Source organism: Acartia tonsa, chromosome 1 (genome assembly GCF_053477335.1).
Source record: "Acartia tonsa isolate MP-2025a chromosome 1, ASM5347733v1, whole genome shotgun sequence".
In the NCBI taxonomy this organism is placed as follows: Eukaryota; Metazoa; Arthropoda; class Copepoda; order Calanoida; family Acartiidae; genus Acartia; species Acartia tonsa.
Window position 1 is genome coordinate 8536906 of NC_137260.1, and position 20772 is coordinate 8557677.

At 31.7% G+C, this 20772-nt stretch overlaps 1 protein-coding gene across 1 annotated transcript; it reads right to left on the minus strand.

Moving 5' to 3' along the window:
* Positions 1-1082: 1082 nt before the first annotated feature.
* Positions 1083-20656, minus strand: LOC145323564 (protein FAM91A1). The gene is made up of 24 exons (XM_080165961.1): positions 20584-20656; positions 20206-20304; positions 19912-20048; positions 19272-19373; positions 18805-18897; positions 18410-18482; positions 17790-17883; positions 16990-17132; positions 16501-16616; positions 16244-16327; positions 15829-15904; positions 15413-15467; positions 14779-14928; positions 14304-14356; positions 13898-13962; positions 13320-13454; positions 12869-13031; positions 12615-12696; positions 12300-12371; positions 8531-8674; positions 7894-8057; positions 3039-3137; positions 2387-2481; positions 1083-1989 (listed from the first exon to the last, which is right to left on the minus strand). Exons 1-24 carry the CDS (start codon positions 20626-20628, stop codon positions 1812-1814), a joined length of 2517 nt encoding a protein of 838 aa, XP_080022087.1. The 5' UTR covers positions 20629-20656; the 3' UTR covers positions 1083-1811.
* Positions 20657-20772: the final 116 nt, after the last annotated feature.

Below are 20772 nucleotides of genomic sequence, written 5' to 3' on the forward strand. Positions count from 1 at the left end.
GGAGGGGGTATTTACCCCCCCAAACAATTTTGGGGGGGGGTAAATACTCCCCCCAAAATAGAAAATCTCTAACAAAAAAAATTTTTGCGCGCTTCGCGCGCATTTTTAATACTAAATTTTTGATAAAATTTAAATTACCCCCCCGAAAAATTTTACCCCGGGGGTAAATTTTGGGGGGGGTAAACAAATTTTACCCCTGCCAACAGATTTCAGGGGGGGTAATTACCCTGGGGGTGCCGTAGGCACCCCCAACCATTTAGGAGTGGGAATTTACCCCCCCAAACAATTTTGGGGGGGCTAAATACTCCCCCCAAAATAGAAAATCTCTAACAAAAAAAATTTTTGCACGCTTCGCGCGCATTTTTAATACTAAATTTTTGATAAAATTTAAATTACCCCCCCGAAAAATTTTACCCCGGGGGTAAATTTTGGGGGGGGGTAAACAAATTTTACCCCTGCCAACAGATTTCAGGGGGGGTAATTACCCCCCCCAAGCAAATTTTACCCCCGGGGTAAAAATTTTTTGGGGGGGGGGGAAATTTGCGGCGCGCTTCGCGCGCCATTTTACCACCCCCAAAACCGAATTACCCCCCCCTTAAAAATTTTTTACCCCCCCCAAAATAAAAAGCTTGGACGCCCCTGGATAATACATATTTTTAACAATGGAACTCGGAAACGTAAATAAGAAAAACGCAAAATTCTTTCTGTATGTTTTGATGGGCCCTACAACCAAAAAATTATCAAACTTTCATTACCCTTGAAAATTTCTATAAAACCTAAGAAGCTACGAAACCGGTTCCAAACCGTGAATAATCACGGTTTGTAACCGGTTTTCATCCAACGTTAAAGAAGTAGATTTAGAGCCGCGGAGAAAAAGTTTTACTTGTTTAACCTAAAGTTGTATTGTATGCTCTAAAGAAACTAGAAGTGCGTTCATATTAACGAAATATTTATATTACAGTTGCCAACATATTTCATAAAACTATCATCTATAACACATAATATCAATTAATTCTTTAAATTATAAGAAAATTGGTTTGATCAATGCATTACTTTTGAAAAATCTAAAGATAGACAAATGGAAAATAATAATTTCCCCATGATTCAGGGAAAAGGGAATGATATTCTGACAAACAATTCTAAAGGAAAATTTCCACACAACCCCCTTCTTCTTTTCCTCCCCTCCTTTCCCCCCCTCTTCAGTTCCATAAAAAAAATATACTTCCACGATACTTTAAAAGTTTCGTGATTTTTTTTGAAGAATTGATTGTTAGAATAGCTACCCGCGCCCTTGATTAAAAATGTCAACAAACCTTTCATTTACCTATCACTTAATCTCAACATATTTATTCTTACAATTCTTAATAACTGGTGAACAATATCACAACATACGATATTTCCATATTCTATCAACTATAAAGTTTCTTAAAAAACTATTATTTTTAAAAATTGTAATAAAGACATGTTAGCACCGAGAACAATTAAATAGCAAAATTTATGGTCTTAAACGAATATCTAATTTTGTAATAATATTATCTTTAAAATCTTTTAAAAAACAAAGCAATACTATTTTCATAATTTCTATGTAGTAAGGAAAGGGATATTCTATCTGAAGAAAAACTATTTTTATCGCCAACTTTTCTTTTACATATTAGGTACAGTCTTAGTTAGTATTAACTAAGCCACAATATTGTAAACTAACATAACATCATGTTATATTTCTACTGGCTGAAAAGTTGAAGGAAAATAGATTTTATTTAAATAAAAACATTCCTCCCAGATTTTTTCCAACCTGGCGCTTCAAATTATCATCAGAACTTTGGAATAAACATATTATTAACCGGGGGCATAGGGGACAATGTAGCACCATCAAACCAGAGAGGTTGCGTAGGGAATGGAACTTGATCAGTCTCGTCTGCACAAAATATCTCGTCAACGCCAGCTCCTTCTTCCTCACCAGTCTCGCTTCCAAATACATCACAACATTTACTAAAAACATTCAAATGGGCAAAACTGTAGGAATGCAGTCAAACGCAGTGATCTAAAGGGATAATTCAATGGCCGAAAAATTGATGTTTGTCCCCAGTGATTATAAACTAAATTAACCCTTCTGTAGATTACAATTAGGGGTTGAAAAGTTAGGACACTCAACTCAATGCTCCAACTAATAAAAATTAATTAAAAGTCCCTAAAGTTGTTATGCCAAATATAAGAAAACGTTATTATAAAATTTTGGGGACTAGTGTAATAAACAACCGAATGTCCCCTCCCTCCATGAGTCAAACGCATTATTCTTTTCCATAGAGCATTAATTTAGAGAACCCCTAGATGATAGTAGGATAATAAATACAAAAAACTAAAGATAAATACTGCAAAAATAACCAACCTTATAAATTTGAGCAGGTCTTGTTCCACTTGAATAAAACTCTGTCCCACTCTTTCCAGCGTGTCTTTCTTCACAAGATCATGGCACAAAATTTTCTACAACATTTAAGGGGTAAAGAATAATTAAATTAGCTGAAGTGAGAAAAAAAGCATTTTCCAATATGGCTTCAAAACCGATTAATATCCGCTGGATTAGAACCGGTTCGCAGCCATAATGAAAAATCTTATATAGCAGACAATTTTTCACGAATTTTTTATTTTAATATCCGCGGAGAGCTGTCTATATTAAGATGCGATAATTACTATTCTTAGGATCGTTTAACTGATCAACTTTGACTACGTTTTTAGTGTTTGAGTTTATATCCAATTCAATTGAGTATTTTTTTTCCGTATATTTTCCGTAAAGTTGTGTGTTACCGTCTGGTCGACTGCGCTTATTTAGTCAAAGTGTTCTTAATCATGACCAAATGTATATATATGAAATGGTCAAAATTAAGAACAGTTTACTTAACAAGCGCATTTGACTAAACAGTAACACACAACTTTACGGAAAAACCGCGAAAAAAATAACCCCTTTATGCTAGTCTAATTTAAATATTCTTCATTGAAAAATTTTGAATTTTATTAATATATAAAAGTTTATTCTTTTATCCCTTCATAATTTCTCTGTTTAGGTCGGCATCAAAGAGAGGAACTCCGAATGTTATATCCACAATTGTCCAATTATCTTTCAAACATGGCGGTTCTGCTTTTTTTTATATGTTATTTTACATTTTAAATATTTTGGATCTTTAAAGGCAATAATATATAATCTAAACTTTTTACATATGTTTTCATTAACAGTGTAGCTTCTTACAGGTCCTGGGAAGCTATTTTGGGAGAGGGTACAACCCACTTTAACAATTGAAATCCCCCCCCCCAAAAAAAAAATTATTTTACTTTTTCTATGAAAGACTAAAATAAAAATGGGGGAATCGAATTATCCTACAGGGGCGAAGCCACTAGTTCATAAATATAGTAAGCAAAGCTGAATTGTTTATTGTTCATTGTCATACTTACTCCAATTTAACATATAAAAAATAACATTCCTGGAATACTTTTATCAATACATAGTTTTGAAGGACGTTTCACTACTGCAGGTACTTCAATTTTTTCAACAACATTTTCTACAAGCATCAACACAATTAGATTTAGGTAGAATTATAAATCAAGGATGAATGGTAGGTAACAAAGCGTGAAATATGGATCTTGTTGTATTTTTACCTTAAGGGTCACTCTTAACAAGTCTGAAAACTGTTTTCAATTAATGATGCAGAAAGGTATGCTCTCTTATTAGAAATGAAGGAAGAGTCTTTGCTTAGCAACGGTGAGTAGACTGATACCCTACTCATTTGAATTTAGAAATTTAGTATAATACTTTAACAATAATCTTTAAAGATGAACATAGTAATCAAGTTTCAGAAATTTACTAGTCATTTTTTTTAATATTACGCCGATGTAGTGTAAGACGCTTATTTAAGAGACCAGCAGGGAGCCAATGTTCCCCAATGTCTCTCTATTAAAAGGAATATAATTTTATTTCATATATAAACCTAGTATTCTCAGATTTCAATCCTTAGGGTTATGATAAAAATATTTAGTAGTAAATGTATTCCCCTAAGAAACAAAAATGACCCCCTGTCATTTTCTCACAGATTTTATTCTCTCTCCATCCCTTCCTCTCCTCCCTTTTTTCCCTCCCACCTACCACTTTTTTTTTACTTCTCCTTTTTCAGATTTTACTCCGGTCGATGACAAATTAATTCCACGCTGTATCATGGGATGGGGGCGTGATTTAAATGTACAGTATACTCCTTTGATTAAACTCAATTTACGGGTTTTTATATAATTGCAACGTAGTTATAAGACTTTTGGTAGCAATAAATTGAGACGTTGGGTATCCCTCTAACTGAACCGATTTTTGATTAGTCAATGGTCTAAATTTGTCTCGGCCAGGATATGATTAAAAGCCTAAATCGGCCAAGGAATAGCCGAGTACAATATTTTTAAACTTAAAAAATTAAAAATAAAGAGCTAAATGATTTATTGCGTCTTTCTCTTTTTATCGACAGACGCACTTGGATATATTATTTTCATAATTAATTATATGTATTTCCCATGTTAACGTCACCTTATGTGTAAATTTGGTGAGCTACATTATTGAGCAGCGTTGTTAAGTTAGGATGGAAGAATTTTGTAATGAAAGCAAAAGTGGGGTAGAGGATAAGGGATGGGGTAAAACGAGTTATCAAAAGACCAAAAAATCTTGCCGGTGGAACAAATTCAACCTTTACTCCAGGGGGTTAAATGGGGGGTGTTTTCATCCCCCTTATAAACATATTTGGGAGACCTACCTTCCACTTTATTACACCCCCTTAAGATTCACCTACCCCCCTCATAGTGGCCTGCGGTGGTGGAGCATATAGGGGTGTAAACCCACCTCTTAAAATAGAAAAACCCACCTTCCCCTTTTTCCTTCCCCTAAAATTTCACACCCCCTGGGAAATCGCCATGCACGCCAATGTCCCTCCCCTACTGGTAAATCCCTTTCATTTTTACTCCCTCCCTTTAACCCCTTCCATTTTATCTATTCTTTTATTCTTCTTAACACTTTTCAAATGTCTTTAACAAAAAACAAAGAAATTTATAGAAACATTTAATTTTAAAAAATTATTTTAACTATCTTGAATCAAATACTATCATATAAATAAAAACAATCAATATTAACGATATGAATATAATAAACACAAAAATTATAGATTACTGCTTCTAAAAGGCCAAATTTCAAGTTTTTCTTCTTTATCTTTTAATCAGGTATAAATAAAATTCACTTCTGTAGTAAATGAACTGATACTTATTATAAAATCAATATCTGAATAATATAATAAGGAGGAGTTCTTTTTTGAAATGATTCATTTAACCCTTAAAATCAAAATAAATATCTTAATTCGTTGAAATTCAAAAGAATAAAACAAATATGAATTTCCTCTTAATTGCTAATATTACAATTAAAAGAAATCATAGTTTATTTCATACTTTTGGACATATACATAATAGTTTCTTGATATTCATAATTTCTTTGTTTGTAAGTTTTCTTTCGACGTTCAAATGTCCAGGTCCTATCACTTTAATGTCTGCAAGCAAACTGTAACGGATTATCTCAGTCAAATATTCAAACGTTTTTCTAAAGCTGCAAATTATTAGAATAAAACATTTAGTTAAACCCTGTTTCTTAAGCATGATGCCCATATGTATTATCCTTAATATTATTGATATGACAAATCTGGTATAAGGAGAAGCTTTTATTAGTAACACTGAACACATTAAAGTGCTAATTTAAAAGTACAATATATAACAAAAATCGAAGCACTGTAACACCACAATATTGGTGATTTAAATATAAGCATACATCCATAACAGACATAGCTAACATTTTAGTTTATCTTTTAAGAACTATTTAACTACATAACAATTAGGTTATCTATTTTCCAAAATTTTAGATTACAGTCAGGTTTTATTAATTAAAGGAAAATGTTTCTAATGTAAGAGACAGCTGTTCAAATATAAATTTGTTATTGCAAATTATTAGAAGTTTTAAAGGAATACTTTCCAAGTAGTAATAATATGGACAGAGCAAAAGGGGTGGCCAGCCAGCAATCTTTGGGGTGTTAATTGTTCTACAACATCTCCCTCCCCATTTTTAAAAGCGAAGCTTTTCTATAATTAGGGTCGGTCCGTCCGTCCGTACGCCCGTAACGGATAGCTTTTTCCGTTAATTTAGGCATGTTAGAATTGTCCTATCGATTTCAAATTTTGCATGGTGATTCCTTTAGTAGTTAGGTACGATTTAGAAAGCGTAGCTACTCTATAATCATTACCAAAATGTCCGTATGTCCATTTTAAACATGTTGATTTTTTTTACTTTTTTAACAACAAATTTTTATGTGATCTTATCATCGGATTGATCTGATTTTTGGTATATTGATTCCTGGGACAACAAAGTATAATCTAATAAGCGAAGCAACTCTATAATGAAGTCCTAAAAATGTAAGTATGTCCATAAAAATTATCCTGTATCAAGCAGTTTTTCAACAAATTTACTTACAATTTTGCTTTGACTCTTATAAATTTATATTATGATAATTAAGTTCTAACACTATACAAGTGTTAATGTCCGTTTGTCCTACCGTTTCAGTGCTTCGCTTTTATGGATGTTGTCATCCTTGTTAAGGAGAAGATAAACCTATAAATAGAAATATGCTAACATTACTATGCATCTGTTCATTAGATTATCCAAGTCTTTTCTACAATTAGCGTTTGTCTGTCCATCCACATTATCAGATCTGATTATTTAGTTAGGCTTTTTAGAACTATACATCAGTTTTTAACTTTGCATTATGATTCTTTAAAAGGTTTGGTTTAATTTTGAAAGCGTTGAAATTCTGTAAGTCTATTTAAACATTTAGCTTTTTAGACATCTTACTGTACAATTTCAACATTGTGTAGATTTCCTACAATGATTTGAAATAGTGATTCCTATAACCATTGGGCACAACCCTTATGAATGAAGCATCTCTAAATTCAAGTTGATAATGCCAGTCAGTGTTAATCAGTTGTCGCATGACTTGATAAGCTTCCTTTTAATAGATATTTTCATTCTTGTTTGTTAGTTTACACCTCTCCCACCCCTTTTTTAATCTGATATTCTTGGTGTTCAACAATTTCCTCAAATTACAGATTTTTAAAATAGAAACAATACTAAATTTTTTTTCAATTTACATAAAACACAAAAGAACAATTGTATTAAATGAAATTTTTGTTTTTATGAAACTAATAAAAAAACATTTTTTAATTATAAAATCTTAGTGTAGTTTTAAGAAAACACCCAAACATCTGTGATTAATGAATATATGGTCACATACTTTGACCCTTTGGAAAATTTTGACTCTTGATAAGATATTTCCTTTTTTTTTCTTGTAATAAGTTCAGATAAAAATTGGACTATTATAAGAGCTGAAATTTACTACTTTTATATTTAAAATCCAAAGTTACTTTTAATCTTTATGGTATACATATGCTTCCTATGAGTAATCTAAAGACTTTACTGAAAAAGTTTTTCCTTTAAAGTCAAGTACCTTTCAGTTTTTGCGTTTATTATATGCATAACCTGATTACTACGGGTAATTTCTAATAGCGATTTTCCATGCATTATGCACTTATAGTAATCAAGTTTCGGACTGAACAAGTAGGGTAAACAGACAGAATTATAGACAAACTGACAAAAAAAAACTGCGGAAATATTAACAAACTTGCAAAAATGAAGAACATAGGTTGATCGCAAGGAACACGGATTTATAATTGACATACAGGCAACGCAACATGGCTAAAAGACTAACAGACAGTCAGAATTGTAAAAATATTTTCATTATTCTTGTTCTTAATATATAAATCCTGACACTTGAATCTAACTGTGCCTTGTGATGATTTCTCGCCACCAGCCATGGCACAATCAATTGCATCTAGCTCTTCCGTCAGCAGCTGCTCAGAATCAGCTGTTAGCAGCTGCCCAGCAGGCGACTGCTGTCGCTGTTGTAAGCTGCTGTCTTCGTTATCAGCAGAATCAGGTTTTTCAACTAAATTAATAATTTAGGTAAGATAACTATGATTCCCAAACTTTTTCGCCATTAAAGATATTCATTAAAATGTGTGAGTAAGCATCATTATTATATATTGATTGATTGATTAGCGACCTAATTGTCATGGAGTAGTTTGGGACCAGGTATAAGGTATAACCAACAAGCGAAATAAATCTAAAATAATATTTGGGGGGCAAATGGAGAGGTCGTCAATTTTACGATGTGTTGCCCTCCAACGGCAGCTGAAAAACACATATAGATTTCGTGATTTTTCCCCGAATTAATTTCTTTGTTGGTATAAGCTGGTTTGGGACACTTTTGAATAGCCACTAAGGCCAGCTCAAGGTCGACATTCAAGCACATTAAGGCTTGATCCGCTACCTCATGAGAGCTCCTCATGAATTATACAAAATACCCATGTCAGAATTTGTAAACTGCGCCTATGATAAAAGTCCCAGAAAAATATTTACCTTTTAACAGAGGAGAACCATCATTAACACCATCTTCACAGGAATCATCTTGTTCATTTTTATCAGCTGTTAATGTTGATTTGCTGACAGTTTGGTGATTGGCAAGAGTTATGTAGCCACAACACGAGTCCAAACAGAATAAATCTTTCACCTAGTTTTTTTTAAAGAAAATATAATTTCAGGGATCTAAAGGAATAAGACAATGGCTGATAAATTGATTCACATCCTCAAATGATACACAAAAGCACCCACTCTCTAGATTACAACAACGGGTTGAAACGTTTTGACAATCAACTTAATGGACCAACCAATCAAAATTCAATGAAAGTCCCCAAAGTTGTTAAGCAAACGAATAAAAAAACTTTTTAAAGAAACTTTGGAGACTAATGTAATAAACAGTCCAATATACCCTCCATCTCTGATATTAAACTAAACTCTAAACTCTCGACAAAGTCCTTGCAGTCAAAAGATTTTTTGTTACTATTCGAGTTACTCGACATTGTTAAAGCTTTCAATTTAACATTTTCTTTCCTTATTAATACTATCAGTATACTTTTCTTCTATATTTTCAAATGGAAAAGGAATCAGTTTTGTTTGAACTTTTTGTTGAGCTTCAGTACTGTATGCCTGTTTATATTGATATGTAACATATTTTCTGTTTACTATCTAAGATCGCATTGTATTCAATAGATAAAGTGTTTTTGCAGTATAAAACTGTTATTTATATAGACAATGATGGAAGATATTATAAATCAACATTGAAAAACATATCTATATATATATATATATATAATATATATATATATATATACAAATTGTATTATTTGTTGAATAATAGTAATTATTTAAATTTAAGCAACTGTGTGTGTATCCAAATTAGGTTATAACTTATAAATGAATTATTTTTTGTACGTCTAATTTTTTGATGGCCTTAGTTTTGTTTAATAGTTGAGGCCTAAAATACAGGGATCTAAAGGAATAAGACCATGGCAGATAAATGTACATCCCCAATGATGATACACTTCGACTCCTTTAGATTACAATTAGGGAGTGAAACTTTGGACATAAACAGGGACAAGGGAAGGCTATTCTGGCAAACAATGCTTTAGAGCTGATTTCATAGATTTCCAGTTAAAACTAGATGATGAGATTATGCAACTTTTGGCAGAATTTGATAAGAATCTCAAGCATTATTTTATTAGTTTTTGCTCACTTTACTACAAGCCATGCAAAAATGATAGTCAGAGATTAGTTCCATGTTCAGTTTTGAGATGAACGAGTTGAATAATGCTTTTTACATATTTTATCTAAATCATAGACTACTCGTAAATTATATGTTTAATAGTGAATAAAATTTATTGAAAATCCCAAAGAGTGGATAGCTGTAATATTTTCAAAAATATTTAAGATTGTTTAGATATTTATCTCATCAAAAAATTTTACATAAAAAAAGTTTTTACGACACCTATCAATAAAATTCTGAACTACATAACTATTCTTTTCCAAATCCTAAATTTTATAATATATGTTGTGGTTTAATTTGGTATTTCTTGACAACATCTTGCCTCTAATTGCGAAACAAGTTGGAGGGAAGTGTCGAAATAGGAAATGTAAATAAGGAGCTTTCCTGAAATCATAAAATGATTTATCATGTCCTGCAATATTGAACATAAAAACAACTAATATTCTCGAATATTAACAATTTACAAACTTATTACAGAATTTAAAAATGGGTAATTTTCCCCAAAGTGCCTTGTAGAGCACAGAATCCCCCCTTTCCCCACCATTAACTTAAAACAAATTGTAAACGATCAAAGGGGCGGGGGTCCTTTTGGTATAGCATTAAGGAAACCAAAAGATATAATCTTAATAAGGAGGGGGATCAGTGCTTAATAGGCAACTTTGTGGTAAGGCACCAATATACAGTGTGTTTTTTTTTTATGAGCACTTTTTTGAAAGCAATTTTACCCCACTTATAGTTATAAGAATTTAATGATTAATGGCTTATTTTCTTCGTTTTTTAAGGGAAATTATGAAACAACAAAAAAAATTACAGTTTTTGTTGAAAAAGTACAGTAAGGTTGAAAATTAAAAACTTAGGTGTCAACATATAAAAATGGTTTTAGCGCATTTTTCTTAAAAAAATGGATTTTCTGTAGTCGACTTTGGGGGGCCAGTACTCCCTCCCTGGTTGAGATATGACCTTCAAACTTTGATATGTTCTAGTACATGTCCCTAATAGTATCTGTATACATTTTTAGCTCTATATCTCAACTTTGAAGTGTTTAGCAGCCATTCTTGCAAAAGGTTGATTATTTGAGCATAAGAAAAATGCGCTAAAACCATTTTTAGATGTTGACACCTAAGTTTTTAATTTTCAACTTTACTGTACTTTTTCAACAAAAACTGTAATTTTTTTTGTTGTTTCATAATTTCCCTTAAAAAACGAAGAAAATAAGCCATTAATCATTAAATTCTGATAACTATAAGTGGGGTAAAATTGCTTTCAAAAAAGTGCTCATAAAAAAAAACACACTGTATATACTTTTTATGCTTATTTGTTATTAAGGTGTTCGTCAAATAGAATTTAGTATTTTATGTTTATTTATTTTTTAAAAGCGAAGCTTTTCTATAATTATGGTCGGTCCGTAAGTCCGTACGTCTTTCCATTACAGTTAGCTGTTTCCGTTAATTTAAAAAGGTTAGAATTGTCCTATCAATTCAAACTTTACATGCTAATTCCTATAGCTGTTAGGTACCACTTAGAAAGCGCAGCAACTCTATAATCGTTACCAGAAAGTTCATTCGTTCATTTAAAACAGGCTTATTTTTTACTTTTTTTACAACAAATTTTTGTATGTTAAAATTATCCTAGTCATCAGATTTTTTGAATACTGATTCCTATTACAACAAGGTAAAGTGTTATAAGCGAAGCATCTCTATAATAAAGTCCTAAAAACATCATTATGTCCTTAAACAGTAACATGTATTTAATCAGTTTTGCAACAAATTTACTCACAATTTTGTAGACATATGCATTAATATTCAGTTTATTCAGTTCTGACACTCTACTAGAGTTAATGTATGTTTGTCCTTCAATTTCAGCGCTTCGCTTATGAATGTTGTCATCCTTGTTTTAATAAGTAATGAACAATGAATTTTATTTTTGAGCTTTAAAGTAAGATGTATTTTAATCATTGAATCAATATGAAACTTTTGTCTTAACTTGCTTTAAGGGGTTAATAAAAGTGTTTGAAAATGCATCAAAGTAAAAATTTATTAAAATATTTTGTTTTTTGTCTTTAATCAGTTACAAATATTATGGAAAAGAAAAAAAATTAAAGATTTAAATTTTACAAAGCGATTAAAAATACCTATTTTTTTAATCTCCCTACTTTTGAATTGTTTGGTAAGAATTCTTTTGTTTGTTTTGAAAAACGGTCTGCTAATTTCTTATCTAATAGTGAGGTTTAGTGATGAGATTTAGCGAATTTAAACCCTTATCTACTTTACTATAAACCCTTTTTTATAATAGTTGAATCATCCCAAACATTCAAAACTTTTAAAGGTTTCGTGAATTAGTTGCGTGATTTTAATAGAATTGTTGATCAGAAAGAACTTCCCTTGTCCCTGGACATAAACTTTAATGAACTAATAAAAGTCCCCAAAGTTGTTACGTTACATTATTATGAAACTTTAGGGACTAATGTAATAAACAGCCCAATGTTCCCTCACTCCCTGCCTATAATGTATTTTAAATGTTACGCACTATCCTGTAGAAGTACGGGAGAGTGGAGGAGGGCATCTTGAAGGACTGAAAGGACACCACTGCCGTTCACCTCTGAAATTGTTTCTTAGCAATGGATGTTGAATATACGTGGATATTATGACAGGGAAAAAAATGTCGTCAAATTAGAATGCTATTTCCCTTGTCATTTATTGGTTAGTTCGTTCATCCAGTATGAGGGTCGGGGATGGGGTAAATGGGGGAGATCGTTATTTTAGCCCGCTACAAAGTTCACTTATATAGAGAACATGAAAATCTGGTATAAGATCCAAGTAATAATAAATCCATTGTAACAACCTGAAGGTTCATGACCCCACGTGGTCACCAGTAGTACGGAACAGCTTTGAAGAACACACGGCAATGAACGTATCTTATAACCCTGTAAACAGAGATAACTATAGATCACTACTGACATATTTTTTTAACATAAACAAACATGCAAACTTTTAAAGTACAAAATTGCCCCCAAGAGGCCTCTAGGGGCAGAGCAGCAAGTTTATTTGGTAAAGTTAGAAATAAAAATACAACTGTAGACTGATAGTTATCAATGCCTTGGGTAGAAGAAGAGATGGAGGTCCAGAACCGGTTTTGGCGTACAGAAAGAATTTGAACCAGGGTGACGCAATTTCTGGCAGGCTTGGACCAAGATTCGGGGGAATATGCTTGGTTAAGGATCTTAGCTCGTGTGCTAGAGGTGCCATTGATACAAGCAAACTGTAATAACAATTTGTTTATTAGATTTTATTTTTTTATTCAAACTTATTTTTCTAAATCAAAGGAAATTTTAAAAAAATTATCAGGACAACATTTTAATATGGGATGTTCTTGCAGAATTTCAATAAAAAATTAGGATGCAAATAGGAATATAGGTATTAACTTTAAAATTTGCTTTAAAACTGTATAGGTATAGCCCACATGTTCTTACATATTATAAAAACAATTTGAGGGATTAAAGGATTTTTTCTATAAATATTCTTGTTAATAAAGTCTAATGAAAAATTCCTGTAATTTTTCTGTAAAAGTCTGGACACAGTATTCTGATCCAGAGACTGCAGGGACTCGACCCTGACAAGATCAAGACCAAGACAAAGATCCTGGCTCTTCAGACTAGAATTATTCCTCAGGTTCATGATTGTGTCCTGGGCAATTGTCAACAATATGATTATTTTTTAAAATTTGGTCACCATCAAACCCTTTGATTTAGTCTGAAGTGCACAAATTAAAATCTGTATTAGTTTAGTATATTGGTCTAAAAAAAATCGAAAATATCATAGAATTGATAAAAATGGGAAAGTACTTTACTTGATACCAACCCATCTAGTTAAACTATGCCAGTTGAAAGCATTAAATATTTGTCAACAATATGATAATTTGAATTTTTCCATTAAATTTGGATACTATCAAACCCATTGATTAAGTCTAAAATACACAAATTGAAATCTATTATAACAGGGCTTATGAATTTTAATATTTACCATGAAATTGTTAAAATGTTCTCTACAATTTACTTTTTACTTGTTACTTCCCATCTTTGTAAACTATACCAAACGTAAACAATAAAATCATATTCATATGTATGTTCCTTTAGAGTCATAGCAGCCACAAAGTAGACTCCAGCTTCACCTTCAGCATCTATTGTTGATACCTTTATTTCAAAAATTTTGAAATAAGTAAATTGTAATAAAAAAGTTCAGACGAATTTTTACCTACTAAAAGTTTCTCCCATTAAATAGAGGGGAAAAGGGGTTAAATAACTGTATGTTTTCACTCAGTTGACCCCGTTCCGACTTTTAATTGGGTCGGGAATATTAACACAGCCACGCCGCTACAACAGGCAATTTGCTAGTATACCAAAAAGATCCCCAACACTGGTAGTTGTCTGGGTTATATAATATACAATTATATTTATAGATTTACTTTGCCCTCATTATTATAAAACAACTTAGAATGTTATATTCACTTTTAAATAAGTTGCTTATCCCAAACCTTGTCTAATTCATTGATAAATGCATCCATACTTTCGTCTGATAACTTTCCAACCTTTATTTATTTCATTTAATTTAAAAAGTCTCTTAACGTTCAGAGGCAAGGAATCTTTTAATTGATCACTGCACTTAAACTAGCCTAAAACCATACCAGGCCAAACAATAGGCAAACTTAGGGATCTAAAGAGATAAGACAACGGCCGATAAACTGATGTACAATGTACATAAACATTGTACAATCATCCCCAATTATGATATACAAAATTACCACTTATGTAGATTTGTGATTGAAGAAACGTTAGGACACTTAACTAAATTAACCAACCAATTAAAATGCAATAAATATCCTAAAGTTGTTATGCCAACGAATAAGAAAGCATTATCTTAAAAAATTTAGAGACTAGTGTAATAAACAGCCCAATGTCCCCTCCCTCCCTAATAATAATGAGTATTTGCAAATTATAATTAAATGAATTCCTCGAACATAGTGACGGCATGGTTCTTCAGACTCGGGGACAAATTTCCCATCATCAGATATGCTGTCAGCGTAGAGTCGAACAGAAATCCAATTTTCTTCCCGGATTTTTCTTCGCTACTTCGACCCTCCTCACCCTTGTCGGTTTCATCTGAAAATATAAGAAAAAAGTTTTTCAATGAAATAAAAGATTGACTTTAACACAAAATTACTGCTAAATTCCATCAGTCATAGAAAACAGTTGTTTTCAAGCATGCGCTATGTAACTTTTTAAGTTTTTAATTGGAAGCAACTGATTGAAATGAAATCTTAATCACCAATCTAAAATGTTTTTTTTTGTAGCGAAATTAATCTATAATTCACGATGTATGTCAGTCAGTCTGTAATTGTAGGGGATTATGTTATTTATAAAAAATTAACAACTGATCTATAAATCACTGTCCGTTTGTCCATCCATGATTTTTTGAGCATCGTTTCTTATGCAATGGATGTTTCATCCTTGTTTCGTAATTAATTCTAAGATTGTATGTCATTTCGTAAAGGGTTTTGTTTTATAAATAACATTAAAAACAAAACATTGTAGGTACAATAGATACCCCAAATGGAATAAATATAAAGTAATGCTTTTGCGATACCTTTAATATCACTAGCTGCTGTATCTTCCCAACTTTCAGTATCTGTCTCAAGCGCCTTGATAAAAATAATACTAATTATCAAATAAATAACTCATAGATATGAAAAGAAACTTTACCATAATGTCTAGTAATGGCCAATTAAGTATTGACACTAAGTGTAAATGATTTAAAAACTGGACTCAAGATTTAACTAATATTTAGACATCTAATTTAGCTGTAAACTACCTTTTCATCTACCCCCCCAAATATTATTTATATTTATTTCGCTCGTTGACTATAACTTATTCTTACTTAAATTTTTGTTTCCCATTTTGTAAATTTTAAAACTCTTCTAGTCTTTAAATTTTTTATGTTTTGTTGTTTTTATAAATATTCTATTTAAAAAAAAATTTTTAATTAATTTTAAACGGCTTTACCTGATTTAACTCTTTAAGCAGAGAATCTTCTTCATCAGAACTGACAGAAATTATGGATCCACAACGGATGCTGACCCTGCAATATATTGTTTTACTTTTGAAGTAGAGTTTGGACATGTTTTTAATATTAAAACCCTAAAATTCACAAGTGTTCATAGCAAATAAAAGGTCAACTTTATTAGAAGACGATAAGTTTGTTTCAAATTTGTGTAATTTAGCGAAAAAAGCAAAAACAAATTGGCGGGATATACCAGTTTTCGGCGGTAGCAGCAGTTTTGCCGCCGTCTCTCCACAGTTCTATATTGAACCACATTAGAGAAAATACCATGCCAAAATTTTAGAGTTCTGCTCCTGTTTCAAAGTCTTAAAGCACCTAATTGAATTTTTCATGACATACAAAAAAATATTGACCAACCTGTTCATTTCTATTGTATCAATCCAACTTGGATGTATGCTATCACTGTCCAAATCTGCGTTTTTCTTCTTGGCAAATCCAAGCCTGAAAAAATCTTTATTAATCTAAAAACATTACTAAGTTTCTAACCAGCTGTCTGTTTGTTCTGTCGAGTTCGAGTAAGGTTAGATAAGCGAAAACCTTGTCGACAAATCTTACAATAGAGCATGGAAAAATATGTGAAATATGTGCATTCTACCATTTGACATATTATTTACCTGCAATACAGAGAGACAGCATCTTTAACCAATGGTAGATCAATCTCCAGAAGGTTGGCCATCTCAAGGACGGAGGTGTGCTCGTCCAAGGACACAAAGATTTTGTACAGCAACGTCTTTGTTAAAGTTTGGTAATACAAAACAGTAATTTAAAAAAATCATTTTAATGGACGTAGAAAATAATTGAAGATATATTTTTCTTTCCATCCAAATTTAGGTACTGAAGATAATATAACCAGATGACTTAAGCTTTATATTTCTTTGTCCCATCCCTGTATTGCTGTTTCATAAATTACATCTCCCTTTTCTTCCCATTTAATTAAATACTTTAACTAATCTTAGACTTTAATAGTATAAAATATTTTAACGGTAGAAAAAATATTACTCTCTAAACTTTTTAAATTTTTATTCTTGTTTATGTAAAAAAAAATACATATGCTTTTAATAAATTTTTAGAAAGGGAATAGATCAGCTGTTTTGTATGTTTTCCTCAAAGTAATCTCCAGTGACTCTGTTCATGACAAACCCCTCAAGTGGAGGCATCACCAGGTGGTCATTGTCATCAATAAAGATGTCGAAATAAATTAGACCTTTGAGGTACAGGCTCAGAACATCTTTCTGATTTAGATGACCTAAAAATAAATATTTTTACAAAAATACGCAGATTTAGCGACAGATTTCTGTCCATTAAGAAAGACTGGTTGACTACTTTTAGACAAACTTAAATAGGCAAATTGAAAAACAATAAAAAATACCTTCCAGTCATGAGCAAGTATAAATGGTCAGATGATTGCTGACAATAAAGCGTTACGTTTATAAAAATATTTAGTAGGCGTTCTCTGAGATGGGCGTTTCCTAAGATAATCAAATCAATTTCTAAGATAGGCGTTTTCTAAGATATAAGTTATCTTATATATTCGTTTTATAAGATAGGCGTTTTCTAAGGTTTGAGTTTTCTAATAAAGACTTTTTTAGGATAGACATTTTCTATGATAAACATTTTCTAAGATAGGCCTTTTCTATAGTTTTCTAAGGTAGAAGATTTCTCAGATGGGCGGCCTTTTCTAAGAGAGGCATTTTCTAATGTTGGCGATTTTCGAATATAGCCATTAACAAAGCAGACATACAAAGACAAAGCTGTATATAGTGCCTATAAAAAAAATAATGTCATACTAGCCTACCATTGGTCAATTAAAATGTATACTGCCCTGCCATTGGTAATTTAGTCTATTTATTGGCCTATCATTGGTCATTTGTATTGTATTCAACAAAAGACATGATGATCTTACCTGCAGGACAAGGTCCAGTATCAATAATCTGATCAATGATAGCTTTCTCAGGTTTTGGCAGAACCTTGACATCATCATCTGTCACAAACCCAACCTAACATAAACGAGTTAATAAATGGGGACAAAAGTTTAATTACAATTATTATTTAAATAAAAACTATTTTGCCTTGAATTCTTCCTACAATTAAAAATTAAAGTTCTTTTTAAATAACCAATTATATTTTTGATAACAAACACTCACAGCCTAATATTAAAAACTTACATACAGGAAACATTATATATTATAACTATCATTATGGGTAATAGAAGTTGGAGGCAAAATAGTCCTTCTTAGATGATTTTTTTCATATTTTAAAACAATTGTTAGTTATGTGTGACTGTGCAGAGACCAGGTTTCGGTAGCCGCGCCTCGGCCGCGCAAACGCCTTAAATTTAAACCCGCTTGTGTGCAATTTTTTTTTAGCAAAAATGGATTGTCTGTTTAGAAACAGGTTTAGATATCCAGCTGGATTTTGCAGTTATTATATGACAATTTCACTGACACGCGGATGCCGAGCCCTGGTATTGGCATAAATATAAAAAGATCGGCAAGATTTAAGGATGTTTGGAATAGACCTAACCTGAATAACCCACCAGGGAAGAATGTTAAGATCGCTAACAGGTTTACTTGGTAGCAATGATCGAACACTTTTCCTAAAAATATAGTTTTCTATATTTGTTACCTACCAATTTTCGCCCTGGATAAAGTATATTGTAAAAGTTACAGAAAAAGAATAGAGGGGGCACGAGCTATATATGTAACTCTACCCACTTAGTGGAGACTTTCAATTGGGTCTTTAAATATCAGTCAATAGTGCCATAAATAAAAACACAGCCAAGTCGCAACAAAAGAGCAGAAAGCAATTTGCAAGCAGACGAAGAAGGTTCCAACTACTTGGGCCAGTTAGTTGTCTGGGTTAAATATCTATACTTATACATTTATTTCATAAAACAGCTACACTACTGAATAACTTACCTAAATAATGAAGTAGAAAATCCACCAAATTTAGTTTTAGATCTTGTCTTGTTCATCAAATCTATGTACTGATTTCTACCAATTCCAAGTAACCTAGGTAAACAAAATAATAATTAAAACGTATGTCATTTTAAAATGTTTCTATTCTTTTGTTGAAAGACATACAAACCTTGTAGAAAGTCTAAAATTGCACACCGAAAGACAAACATACATCCTATTACTTTGTATAATTACTGCATAGAATTTTAAAATAATTTTCTGATACTATTTATTCTGTTTATAACAAACTAATATAGATAGAAACTTTAATACATAATATATAAAGTGTAAGTAACTCAAAACTTGCAGTTTTTATTCACACGTACTTTAAACGTTAGGTACACATTATTCTAGAAAAAAAACTTTATCAAGCAAAAATCGCATAACAAAAACATTAACAATCAACTGACCCATAAATAAATACATACCTAAGAGAATCCACAGCTGTAAAGTTTGGCAAAGAATCATAGCTTTTCTCCTGACCCATAATACTCTCCAGCACCATGATGTAATATTGAAATGGTGTAATCCTAGATAAAATATCATTAGGTAGGGCATTCGCCATGAAGGACGCCCAAGCTTTTATGGAGGTTAGTAAAATAAGGGGTTTTATAAGTTTGAGGGAGATAATCTAATGTAATCTCGAGGATGGTAAAATGAGAAGTTTCAAAGGTTTATCCCACCCCTTGTACGTATATTGCATATGTATTTGTATGAGATGATCCTAGCTGTACTCAATCATAATAATAGTCCCTTGATGAAAACATCAGAGAGGTGATAGAGGAAGATCATGAGATTGTAGGGGAAGAACATTTGATAAACTATGCTGTACTCAATCATAATAATACAAGATAAGGCACCTGCTTGCTATACTCAATCATATTAATATACTACCTGAGTCCCTTGATAACAACATTAGATAGATTGTAGGGGAAGAGCATGAGATGATCCTTACTGTACTCAATCATAATAATATTCTACCTAAGTCCCTTGATGACAACATCAGAGAGATGATAGGGGAAGAGCATAAAATGATCCTTGCTGTACTAAATCATAATAATATCCTACCTGAGTCCCTTGATGACAACATCAGAGAGGTGGTAGGGGAAGAGCATGAGATGAGCCTTGCTGTACTCTATAAGCTCTTCATAATATCGCCTTTCATCTTTTCTCACAGTTTTCACAAGGTTTCCTCGGTAGCGCAACTGAACAAAGTTATTAGATGTAATAAGAGCAATAATTAACATATTTTGAATACATAAAGCAGTTTAAAACAATGTTTTCAAATTGACTTTTAATAAGAAAATAAAAGATTTAATTTAATGTGATCAAACTCGGGATTTTCAAAAGAATGGGTTGTACCTGATTTTTAATGCTAAATTGTAGGATACTCTTTTCATATTCTCTAGGTGAATTGCCCAGTTGTTGGTGGATATTGGCAGGCAAGGATTCCCAGCTCACCTGAACACCACAAAATGTATCATCATTGTATTAACACACTAAAATAAATTTGAGAAATATGTTTAATTGCTAAATATGCAAAAAAAATCGGTTTTCTTTGGAAATTGAAAGAAAGGTTTATGAACAGCATATTTGATTTAAATTATTTAAATACTCCTATTTATTAACTACCCAATACTTAAAAGTGTGTTTTGAGTTTTGACGTGGACAAAGCATTTGACTCGATACTTTTTCCATTTATCATTTCATGGCTTCATTTAAAAAAAAACAGAACCAAACCTTGTTTTTAATGAACTCCTCAATCTCTGAATTAAGATTGGCCATTTTAATCTCACTACATTGTCATTCTGAAATTATTATATTAATCATATCTATTTATTTATAGATTACAGTAAAATAAACATTTATATCATCACAGTATTCTAAGCGTAATTAGTCAGTCTTCTGTAAAATATAAATCAAAATCTT

Bases quoted from the DNA above. Each gene is read 5' to 3' on its own strand.
- LOC145323564 (XM_080165961.1), bottom strand. From the start codon at position 20,628: ATGGCCAATCTTAATTCAGAGATTGAGGAGTTCATTAAAAACAAG. The intron at 13,455-13,897 runs ACATACATATGA...AATTGCCCAGGA, and splicing joins GCTGCTATGACTCTAAAGGA to CACAATCATGAACCTGAGGA. The intron at 13,032-13,319 runs GAATTTTTCATT...TTGTTATTACAG, and splicing joins CTTTTACAGAAAAATTACAG to TTTGCTTGTATCAATGGCAC.